Here is a 12,442-nt window from a genome sequence, read left to right as displayed (position 1 = left end):
TGACCTGCTGGTTCTCACTGTTGGAATACCTTTTCAATTTCAGACCGTATAATTTTTTTTACCCTCTTTTAATTTCATCCTCTCTTATGAGTAACAGTGTTAAGTAGCATACTTCTAACATTTCACTTTCATTCATCATCTTTACGCATCTGAAGTATCTATAGCCTTTTGCATCTCCTTTTAGTCAGAATTTAACCAAGGGATTTTAACACTGGACACTTCTAATCTGGCATTTTAAGTCATTCCTGTCTTAAAAACCTGGTGGCTGCTGAAATTTGCCTTCAGTTTGCTGCTTTCCTTATCTCAGTACATGCATTTCTTGTTCTAGTTGAGTGCAGCATCTTTATGTATCGCTGGTCCAGCAATGCTGCATCTCCTCTCTATGGGATGTGAAAGGCTTCCTGCAACATACTGTGTGCTTTAAGTAATGCAGTGACTTCTCTAATTCCCATGGCAGACTTCTTTCCACACTGCTGCTTACCACTTCGTATGTGCTGTATGTGCTGGTATGTCTTTCAAGGCTTTTTTTTTTTCTGGCTCTATTTGTTTTCATTTTTTTCTTGCTGAATATTGTTTTAACTTAGCCTGTTTGTTTCTAATGTCTGTGTTCTTGTGTTTTAATTCATCTATTCTCCAGCATTGAATTTACTGTTCAGGATAGACAAGTCATGACTGTTTCTTGTCCATTCATGCCTGTCCCCAGAACACTGGATTTTTATAGTACAGTCCCTGTTCTCTTCTGGGACAAAGCGGGGAGGAGAGCGGCCTTGCTCTTCTCGGAACAGCTGCTAATTCAGAGGCTGTGTGCTCCTTGAAGGAAGGGGGAGGAGAAGATGAAAAGAAGGGAAGCAGGAGATGTTGACTGGAGGAGGGGGGAATCCAAGTATTTGATCACAAATGGAACTCAGCTGTCTTACCTATGTCAGGAGTGGTAGCTCCTGAAAACATACGTAATCAGTTGCTTGTGTATGAAGTCACCCATGCTTACAATCAGGCTTTACATTTAAAGAAACTTGATAGAGGCAGGAAAAGGAAAAAAGAAAGAGGAGGATAATATATTCTGCAGCATGAAATGTGCGTGTTGTTTACAAGCTGTCTCCAGCCCAGCACAACTCACAATGGTCCCATAATAAGGTTACTGTCTGAGGGTGGGGGACATGCAGTTTTAGGTCCCTGTTTTTAGTGACTGTGTTACTCCATCCAAGTTCACCCTGGAAATCTCGATGCCTTTCAGTTTCCCTTCTCTAAAATAGGAATAAATGTGCTTTCCTCGGTGGTGTTTGTGAGGAAAGGTGCGTTACAGAGATAAAATAGCTTCCGTGCTATCGTAATGGGAACTGCAGAAGACTCCAGCCAAGTCAGCAGCATCTGTCTCAAACTGCCACTTACGCTTTGCATGCAGATTAGTCCACGTCCTCAAGTACAGTAATTACACAGCTGACTTTGTTAAAACTCTGTGTAGTATGCAGGTAAGAGCAAAGTTTTGTTTCGGGTGAGATGCAGAACATCTGAAATACTAGAAGCCTTTAATAGACTGTAAGGCACTATTTGCAAGAGTAGGCATGTTCTATATTGCTGGTGTAGTCAACTTTAAAATGGTGTAATTGCATGATTTTGAAAGTCATCTTCAAATTTCTGTGGGAGTAGGATTTTCGGAAGGATGTAGTGGTGCTGGGGCAGCAGCAGGCTCTGTCAAAGCATGCTCCATCTTGTCCTGTTTTCTGGATGGATGTTGGGGCTACTCCAGAAGGAGAAGCGTTACTGTGTCTAATTTTGAGGGATAGCAGCTACTGTCAATTGGTGTTTAATTTACATGAGAACTGCTACTGCTTCTGCATCTCTGAAAATCAAGACACTAAATTACACTATCTTGCATTAAGGGATTTGTCAAAACTACAGAGGAGGACAGAACTCATGTAACCTTCTCTGGCACTGCCTGGTGAAGTCAGGCTTTCTAATGACCTTGCTTTCTCTTGTGGGGAGCTTGCAGTTGGTTTTTGGGGGTCTTGCTTTTTTTCCTGAGGTCACTGTGTCCAGGTCCTGGTGGTTTTCTTACAAACAGATGTGGAGGTCCAGGGGTCGCAGTTACCTCGCTAGCACTGGTGGTTTGATCACTTTAGCTACACTTAGAAGATTTGTTTCACATTTTGGGCAACACCTTTTTTATTTCCCTTTTATTTTTCTCGCTTGTTGTCATGGTATCTGGCACTTCCCATTCAGATATTAAAATTGAGTGAGTGGTGTCTGTATGTCTGGTTCATTTTTCCTCATATCCTCTCCCTGAGGGAGAGTTTCACGTGGGATGTAGCATGCCGTTTGCAAGGGCTTCCTTTGGGGGATTTTTTTAATCATGTAGCGGCATCTCTGTTGGAGAAGGCCTGGTGCAAAGAAGCCCCTTCTACTTGGACTGGGCTATATTAAATCCTGTGTGCGTAGAGCTCTCGTGGGAGCTTGTCGTGCAACTCGTGACTCCCCAGAGCCCCCCAAAAAGACCTGTCTCCTGTGCAAATGAGCTTTTATTTGAGTCTCTCTGGCACTGCCAGGATTAAGGCAGTGATAGGAATTTTCTCCCTGCCGATTTCCTATGGGGAGGGCCCAGCCTTTGCTATTTAGGGATCAGGGCTGCGATGCCTTAAGGGGAGAGTTTGCTTGAGGAACCCTGTCCCATCTGAGCAGGTTTGTGTCAGCATGTATGCCTTTATAGGTGCTCTGGCTAGAGCTAGGCTTCAGCCTATGGAACAGAGGGATTTTCCTGGATGTTTGGGTTTAGATTTGCTTGTTTACTTGTTGTGAAACTACAAACATGTTTTTTAGGAGGGGATCTGTTTGTAAGGGTATTCCATGGGAGTCTGGAACCTGGCTTTGCTCTCATGTAGGGCCTTAAGAAGAATCTACTGATGGCTATTTTTAACCAAGGAAAAGTCATGCTCCTTAATTGTAGGTGCACTGTAGCATCAAAGCATATCTGGGGCTCTAGACTGGATTGCATTTAAATACAGCTGACTTTTCCCAATCTAGAAGGAAAGTTCTCAAAAGAACTAACAAGGGCACCTGAAGTACAGTAATTTGATGGAAGGCTTCCAAAAAAAAACTTGTACGCAGTCACCTTGCTGCAAAAGGCATAAACCAAGCTATTTACTACTCATCTGTCTCTTGTTTTTTTCCTTTGAGAAAGACTACATGTTTTTCCCTAAATTCTTGCAAAAGTGGTAGTTAAATTATAATGGAAGGATGCTTTCTTGCTAATCGTGGACAACGTGTTAAATCCTAGTCTGTATGAATATAAGGTGTCTGTATTTGAAATGAGCTGTAGACTAAATGGGTGCTGTGATAAAGAACTGCACTAAGCACAGAATAAGTTACCTTCATAGTTGGATTACAGTGAATTGTGACAGTCTCGACTTAATTGTTTGGTCCTAGGAGCACCCTGCGCAAAGCTGCTTCCCCCCTGGTTTGCTTCTCCCATGACTGCAGTGTGCATGGCTGGGCCGAGAGCAGGTGCTTCCCCTTCGTGAAGGGATGGAGGGTGAATGAGACTGATGTTACTGGTATTAAAAAAAAAAAGCATTGGACAAGGAGCAGGGTTTGAACTGGTCTCATAATCAAATCTCACTTTCCCTTGATTTGAATCTTCTCTCTACAGCTTATCCCCTTCTTCAGGTAAACAGCTCTATTTGGTAACTGTCATAGAAACAAACAAAAAAAATGAAGAAATTCACTTGACCCTCCTTGTACATGTTGAATGTATCTTCCAAGGGCATTGATGTAACCTTCTCCAGAAGGCCTTACTTCATACAGCTTTTCGTACGACTCTCAGTCATTCTTTGTCCTTCCAGGAATGTGTTTTAAAACACTTCTGAAATGGTTTGGAGGCTCACAGGGTTGTGCTCTGAAATGGGACTACCAGCTGGAGCAGGGCTTACCCTGAATGTTAGTCGGTCTCTTCTGTTACTGTTATTTAGAAGATGGAAAGCATGATGAGTGTCTCTCTTGCAAGAGAGACTTGCTTTCGGCTTTCCTTGCCAGCCATCTGTAGGTGGTATTTATTAGGAACATCCCTCATTCATGGGAGTTGTTGGTGAAGGTTGAAGAGCATGTGCAAGTCTGCTTGGAAGAGTCACGGGTGGACAGCAGGCTGAGCTCAGATGCTTCAATAGAGAGAAGCTCCTCGCCCTGGCACCATTTTCTTCCCTAAATGTTTGCTGAGATTGGAACAGGTAAAAACTGGAGCCAGGAGATTTGGAGAACTCACGGCAAGCGTTATTTTATCTTTTGGTCCCAAACCCAGAGTGACTGAAGGCTGTTACTGTCTGACGGCTTCTGCCTGACTAATATGAGATGAGCTGTCAGACATGGCCTACTTCTGAAGGGAGGGATTGTGTCAGAAAAGCATCGGTGCTCGGTGGCATTCGTGTTATGGCTGTCAGGCAGCTTTAATTAAGTTTTACATTTGGGCAGGAGACAACAAAACCATGATTTAAGGCAGTTTGCATTGTTGCTATCCTAATCTATGCTTGTTTTCATGAGGGACTTCATAGTGGGGACCATAGTCCTTTAATGCAACTTTGCATTCCAGTGTAATTTATTTTCAAGGAAAAGGTATTTTAAAAGCTTTTTTAACTTATCCGGTCACAGGTGAGCAATTCAAAGTTATGCTCTTTTATATGTTGCTTTCTAGAATAGTTTCCAGCGATAGGAAGGCTCCAAACTTGCCTGAGAAAGTAGCGTACTTCTCCTTTCCTTCTGGGAATGATCGCAGTAGGAGCTGTATGGAGAACACCAGCAGGAACAGCGTATTTGTAGAGCTTCAGAGCAGAAGAGACTACTGAGCACTTAACACATCTCGCTAAAACCTTCCCTGGATTAATTCCTGCTTGAGCTAGAGCGTAGCTTTCAGGAAAAAAAAAATCTGAACTTCCAGAATTTCCAGGGGTAGAAGAGCTGACAAATGGTTGGTAGGTGGTTAGAATAATGTCACCTTCAATGTCAAAAACAGAACAAATGCCTTCCCTGGGAAAACAGCATTGCTTTATCGTTTCTAGTCTGGTATCCCTTGTTTCAACCACCAGGCAATGGGACTTGGGATACATAACTCAGTGTTTTTATCTGCTGGACAGACGCTATTAAAAGAAAAAATAGTCTGTGTTTCAGGTGAGTACTAATGTAGTACTGTTAAGGTTCAGCTTAACCTTTTTTGATCAGGTAGACAGATTGACCCCCATCTTTCACTAGAAAGAGTTTTTCAGTCTTACAGCCTATTCTCATGCATGGGTATCTCTCTTGAAGCACGTACACCGGGGCTGGGCACCGCGCTTTGGCACCGAAGCACGCAGACGCATCAGAAGCAGCAATTTGTCTTTCTCCTTTTTGAGTGCGTGGCTTTTATGCCAAGAGGAATTGTTTTAACCCTTTTGGCAGCATTGCAAGCTTGAGATGAGGTTGATGATCCGTAACACTCTGTCCTTAATTTCCTATTTGGAAAATATGCCATGGTTCTTGGCTTGTTGGGACGTAATCTTGGGCATGTGCTATCTAAATGTAGGTATTTGTAGTTTACTGAGGCGCTTAAATTGCTTTGTACCTTTGCTCTGTCCTCTTTGTTCTTCTCCTTTCATCCCATCTTTCTGCAGTCGATCTTCAGGAGCAAGGAGCTTGGTTTTTTCCACTCCTCGATGGAAATAAACAGCATAGGGCCAAGACCTGTTTCCTGAGACACCTTTAGGAAAACATCTTTCTGGTGATTTCCTATTCACAATTCCGTTAGAGATCTGTTAGCTGATTATTTTTTTAATCCATTTAATGTGTACCATGTTAATTTTGTTTTAGTCAATTAATAAGCGGTACCAAGTAAAGGGCTTTATAGAAGGCCAAATATATCAGTGCTATTAAATTGACATTCTTAAAATTTAAGTCAAACTTGTAATTTCATCAAGAAGGATGTCAGTTTAGTTTGACAGAATCTATTTTCCATAGACCTAATTTGATTGACATTGATTTTATTACCCCTCTCTAATTCTTTATTATTGGAGCCCAGTATCAAATATTCTGTAATTTTGTCTTGCTCAGCATTAAACTGGACCTGTAATTACTTGGGTCATCCAGTCCTTCCTGTTTGAATTTCAGTGCAAAATTGTCTTTCCTCCAGGCGCCTGGAATTTGTTCAGTGCTGTAAGAATGACTGAAAATTGCAAGAGAGCCATTTGCCCCTTTTTTTTGGAGTCTGTTCTGTGCAAGTAATCTGGATCATCTCATTTAAACATGTATAATTTTAGGTGCTCCTGTTTAACATCCACCCGAGTTGGTAGTTAGAACTTCCCATATATAACTGCTTCAGGTGTACATAACACATCTGTTTTCTCTGTACTGTTACTATTACTACCTGCTGATGAGTCAGTGTGAGTGTTAAGGGATCTTTTTTTCTGTAAGCTATAAAAAAACCTTTTGTTATTCTGACCTTTACTAGCCAGAGACTTTTATTCGGTTTTTTTGTTTCCTATGATTTTTCTGTTCTAACTTACACTGGCTTCTGTGTGTTTTCCCTTTGTCTCTTAATTTAAATATGGAATTGGCCGAAGCAGACTGGCTTACAAAGGAAGTAAAGGTTTTTAACTGGCATCACCTTTTTCATCGTTGCAGGTTTTTGGATGTATGGATAAATGTTATAAACAGAGTATATTGATTTTTCCATATTCTTTCCCATGGTTTGTTTTAATCTTGGTGATTTTCAGCTCTCTGAAATGGAGCCTTCTAAAACATGAAATATGTATGTTACCAGCTTGGGCTTGGCTTTGTGTGTGTTTCTTTTTTTAAGGCTGTTAAGTCCTTCATTGTTTTTAACCCTATTATCGCTCCCTTTTAGACCTGTTCTTTACCAGATCGTAGGAGGTCTGCTACGCATTTTCTGCAGGCTAGATAAAACATTCAGAAAGAGCAATGGTAATAGTGATATAACAAGGTGTTGTTTTAGGATCATCTAGAAATATCTCTCGCCTGCCCTACTGAATCGCAGCATGTGATGAATTATTGGATTCCAAATCACAGAAAATATTTACTATTTACGGTGCGGTTCCTGGGAAGTGTAGCATGGGAATGAACTTCAGTGTCTGTGTGGGATCCCACTGAGAGGTCCAGCTGCTTGCTTCGTGCTGCCAGATTGCGTCCAAAGAAATGTTACCCTTTGAGTACATGCAGTAGAGAGTACATGATGGAAAAAAAACCTGGAAGTTCATACTGCTTCACCATATTCTGGAACAAATCCTTCTCCTCTTTCTCTACCATAACAATTTTTAGTTCTTTCACATCTAGAGACAGTGTTTTGTCTGACATAAGGTGTATTGCTCTTGAGAGTAATTTGAAAATAATATTTTTAGCTGGATATATAATTTTTTTGGTTTCTTAGCTGTAAATGTTTAGCATGCTAAAACTTTATGATGTCTGCCAGCAGTCGTAAAGCTTTTCACAAATTATTTTTTTATGGTTTTTTCTGGCTTCATTTTCTTTTCAGTTTTTTTGAGATGGAGGTGTATGTGTCTGTCTTCATTAAATGATGGTGTTTAGGGGAGATGCTTGAAAATACAAAATAAACCAAACAAAATACACCCCTGAAGTGGCAAGCTCTTATCTGAAAGATTTTTCTCCCTTCGGCTTCACTGGTATAAAGCGGAGTGTATGGTATAAAGCAGCAACAGGAATTTGCTAATTGAAACAACTGTACCAAGATGTCAGTAGGAATCAAAGCGTATGGGGTTTGGTTTTATTTTTTTAAGATAAAAGGGATTTTTTTGAATTAGCAGAAAGTCAGGATGGGTCCACTCATCATTCTGAGCACTAACTTTTTTGTGATAATATACTCCAGCCAATATAGCAGTTAATATATTTGATACAACATTGCAACCAGTAGCTTATGAGTGAGAGGCCTTAAATTCTTCTACAAGTTTTATATATATCACAATGTCCAGGAGTATATACTAACAAAAGGAAATAACATTTCTGTGTACCTGTTATTCTAAGCAAAATTTCATGACAACGTAATTGTCGTCTTGAAGCCAGGTTCTGCACGTGTGCAGTGTTGTTCCTGTTGGTGCTTCTTATTCTTCACCGTGGAGAAAATATTTATTTCCAGTTGGTAGTGAGAATCGGAGATGGTGGTATCTGAACAACTTGAATAATGTTACTGGAGAACTCCAAGGAAAGGAGTGAACGGTCTAGGAAATTTTTGCATCATTCTTTTCTTGTATTGCTGTTATTTCCCTTTCCTACAGCTTTGTAGGGTTTCTTATCCATCATCTCTTCCTTCAGAAGTATTGACAGAAGTGAAAATATTCCTATTACTTAATAGAGACTATTAAAAATCATCATATATATTGTAGAGGTTGGTCCGTCCATGTGCCTTGAATAACAGTGGCTGGACATGGAAGCCCATGTGCAGACACTGAAATAAATCTCAGGGCTTTGCAAAGTCTGCTTCTGTTATCTGCCTACCTCTGAACGCTGATAGATGGTTAGTGGGGAAACTAGGCTGGGGGGGGGGAGGGTGTGTATATACATATATATATACACACACATATATATACACACTGGAAAACTGAAATTGTCCAAACCCTGATCCCTGTGTCTCCCTTCCTCTGTAAAAAGATACTTGTTTCCTAGAGAATGGCTTCCTTCTGCCTAGGACTGTTCAGGATTAAATATATTAAGGATCTGATGTGTTTGGAGGCACAGGGGTTGGAACCGTATAGGATGTCTCAGGTAGGCAAGAGGAGGAAAGCATGTCGTGGAAAGTATCTTTACAGTATTTCTGCTCTAGGCTTCATGCTCAGTCAGGCTTCAGCTCATTCTTGGTTAACGTCGTGTAACTTGGGTATGAATATTTTTGTTGAGATTAATTCAGCTCTCCAGGAAGACTGGGTATGTTTTTGTACTTTTTTTCTGAAGTTAAATTGATTGGATGAAATTGCTCCCTGCATGTATTGTAGGTTAAAACAGCCGTTTCTTATCCTTACGCCTGCATGTGGGCATTTCAGGCATCAACTGCTGTGTTTCCATGGATTTTTAAGGTCTTCATCGCATAGTTAGCAGCTCTGAGTGCTTTGATCTGATTTCCTAAGACAGAAGTGCTCCCTGTATTTGTGATACAGCAAGCGCTGTATTTTTGGTGGCGTCTGACTTTGAGAAGCACACAGATGCTTTTTTGTGGTCCAGGAGACAAAGAAACAAAGCTTTGTGCTTGGGAGGCAGCATCCCTGCCTCCGGGGTACGTCAAGGCACTTGGTGTGCGGCTGCTTTCCCAACCTCCACTCGTTCCTGGTGGGCAAGAGCTGGGTTGCTGTTTGCTGCTCCTGTGGATCAGAATCTTCCACAAATGCTGTCCTTCCCCTCGGGGAGGGATTTTCACATGTTTCCTTCCTCGCTGCCGTGACCAGGAGCACTTCAATCCCCTGCACACTAGTGCCGGAGGCAGGTCCTCTTCTGGCTTGCTGCTCTCCAGAGACACTGAAGGGTGTGCGAGGAGGAGCGTGGCTGAAATGCAGAACCTGCCTGCTTGGGCTTGTTTATTCATGAGATTTCATTTTCTATATATGTTTTTAAGTGTATGTGACTTAATAAAAAAAAATAAGAATTGCTGTGTTTTCCCAATGTGCAAAATAACTTCAGTAGGAGGCTGGAGGAGGAAGGGATGTGGAAGCGGCTGTCTGTCGCGTCGCATTAATAGAACTGGTGCTGCAAAACTGGTACTTGGGAATCGGGAGAAGGTACTGCGCTGGTGGGGGCTCTCGCAGCCCGGAGCAGCCCTGCAGCTCTGTCCCTGCCCCGTGTCGGTGGGTGTCCATAGCACAAACAGCCTGGCCTCTCAGCTCCATGTTACTTATCCCAGCCATTAACCAGGTCTCCCTGTCTGTCCTACTGCGAATGCAAACACAGATCTTGCCAGTAAAACAGAAGCTGTTGAGATGACTTTTTTTTTTGGCTGCTAAAGTGGGCTCCTGCCATCCCGTGTGCGGCAGCAGTGGCTGTACTGGTTTGGTTTTTGCCGTCATCTCAGAGGAAAAGCTTTAATGCGGTCTCGTATCCTGCTGCAATTTGATCTGTCCTTTCTCTTCCTACTCGCTGGCTGCTCACTGAGCGATAAAATGGGATGTAAAGGTTGTTGTCTGTTTCTGTCAGCTGCTTTTCAAGGTTAGTGTTAAAACACTGTTTCCTAATTTTTGCATTTTAAGCACTTATAAAGTTGTTTATAAACAGGAGCAAAATTACTTGTGTATGTCTTTCTGTCATTTTTAAAGAGGTGGCCTCGTTACTGCTCTGGCAGGTCAGCCAGTTACATTTATTAGGAACTCGGCACAAAACTATTACACAATTCGGCTGCTGTCAAGCCTCGTACAGACTTCTCAGTAAACTCCTGGGGACGGCAGGGTTGGGGGGGTTGTTTCTCTTTGTTTTTAAAGCAGGATCTTCAGAGCAGCAGTTTCAAATTTTTATGCTGGCTTCCACTGCATTAAGGAGATAATGAAATGGTGAAGAATGGCGTAGGGACCATAGGGGAAAGCAGGGATGAAATGAACGGTGTAAGAAAACTGTGTTCCTGCTCTTGGAAGTTGCTCCTGTGCTTAAAAAAAAAAAAACAAACACAAAACTGAGTCCTTTTTTCTTTGTTTCTTGTGTTTCAACAGGGCAGAGTTTAGGATATGGATTCGTTAACTATATTGATCCAAAGGATGCAGAGAAAGCCATTAACACTTTAAATGGACTCAGACTCCAGACCAAAACCATAAAGGTAAGACAATACAAAACACCTTTTGCTCAGTTCAGGAAGCAGAGAAAGTAGTTGAAACAGTTCATGACAATTTCATCACTATTTTTAATCTCCATTGTAAGTGCACTCTGCTAACGAGCTCCTCCTTGGAACAATTGCAGGACATGCAGAAGACAAAAATCTCTCTTCTCTGAAATTACTGTATTATCAAAGGGGGGAAAACTAGCAGGAAGCTCCTTAAAAGCATTGCAGTGGGGCTTAAATGTAGAATAAAACAGCTGTAGTGATACCGTTATCCGTAAACAGAGGTGAAGTACATGATGCTGTATTCATAAGTTACACATTTTCTTGTGTTTTAATGGGAAATACGCTGACATGGAGCTCTCTTAGTGATGCTTGTGTCATTTTCAGGTGTTGAGAGTGTGTTTCTCTCAAGTTAAGATATGTCATTCTCAAAATAAATAAAAAATACATTTTTTTCCTCAATTTCCGCATGCTTAGTTTGATATATTCTTTTAAAAGCTGGAGGGATTAGAGATCCCACTGAAGTCTCTCATTTCATTGTTGTAATAGACCATTAGTTATTCAATGACCTTCTTTAGTGGTCTCACAAGAAAAGCAAGTTTCTACACTGTCACGTTTTTTGCTTCATGGCTGATACAGCTTTTCTGAAACAGCTTACAGAAGACTTCCACATTCCGAATTCTGACAAATAATACAGCTTAAGGAATGTGACTCAAAACTGAAGGGGAGCAGACAGCAGATCTAATTCTAACTATCTGAAGCTGCTTTGGTCACATTTGAATGCTGGCTTTCGATTTGTACCATTTTCTTCATTTTTTTTCTTCTGTGCTTAATTTGTATTTCAAAGCCGAAAATGTTCAAGAATATAAGAATAGAATTTTTACTCTTGAAAATATGGGTACAAATAATGTCAGTGACTTTGTACCTTGTGAAAAAGATACTGTACGGTCAATCCTTAAGTTGTACTTACCCTTTCTCACTAAAGGTTTTGGTTTGGACAAAATGATATTCCCTAAAGCAAAAAATATTTTTTGGATTCCTGTGCATCTCTGAGGATTGTTTTGAGCAAGTTTTTCCCTGTTCCGTTTGATTAGTGAAGAGCAGAAACCCTGAGTTGAGGTTTATGAAGGTGGTAGAGTAGAAGGCCACTTCCAGACCTCCCTTAGACCAGCCAGGTTCCATCCCATAGATACGTATGTGGGCCGTATATCAAAATACTCACAGCATAGTTTTGTAGAGTTAAATAGAAAAACTTACAGGAATATGTAAGGCAAAGCAGCAAAATCTACTACTGTCTTATCTACTGCTGCAGGTGGAAATACCTGCTCGGACTCAGCAGTTTCGGCTTACAGTGACAAGTTGAGCAGTAAGGTGCTCTCCAAATTGCTTCTAAATTATCAGGAAAATTAGTGTTTTGAAAGCACTAACCTATCTTCTAAATACTTTATTAAAAACTCAGTAGAACTTGAAAAATCTAGATCAGTTTTTAATGCAGCACTTCTGCATTTTGAACATTTTTCAGCATTAGCAAAGGTGCTACATTTCTTGTCTGAAGTACCTGTGTTGCTTTGCCTGGTTGTTTTGGTATGGTGAGCCAGAGCAATGCTATTGTATTCATAATGTTCCAAGGCTCCAGGAAACATACCAGCTACAAAAAGGTCTCCA

The 12,442-nt window shown here is 41.1% G+C and overlaps 1 protein-coding gene across 6 annotated transcripts in view; it reads left to right on the top strand.

Annotated features, from left to right (window-relative positions):
- ELAVL4 (ELAV like RNA binding protein 4) overlaps nucleotides 1-12,442 on the top strand; it is a 66,784-nt gene that overhangs the window by 35,537 nt on the left and 18,805 nt on the right. For 5 of the 6 annotated variants that reach the window (XM_063343451.1, XM_063343450.1, XM_063343453.1 and 2 more), the window contains exon 3: nucleotides 10,671-10,774. In XM_063343451.1, coding sequence (XP_063199521.1) covers nucleotides 10,671-10,774 — 104 coding nt within the window. Of the gene's footprint in view, nucleotides 1-10,035; nucleotides 10,177-10,670; nucleotides 10,775-12,442 lie in introns of those variants that run through there. The other variant, XM_063343455.1, reaches the window with a different exon arrangement.

Source organism: Chroicocephalus ridibundus, chromosome 8, assembly GCF_963924245.1.
Source record: "Chroicocephalus ridibundus chromosome 8, bChrRid1.1, whole genome shotgun sequence".
NCBI classification, from domain to species: domain Eukaryota; kingdom Metazoa; phylum Chordata; class Aves; order Charadriiformes; family Laridae; genus Chroicocephalus; species Chroicocephalus ridibundus.
The sequence above is the reverse complement of the archived record's forward strand: the minus strand, read 5'-3'. Positions and strand labels throughout refer to the sequence as shown.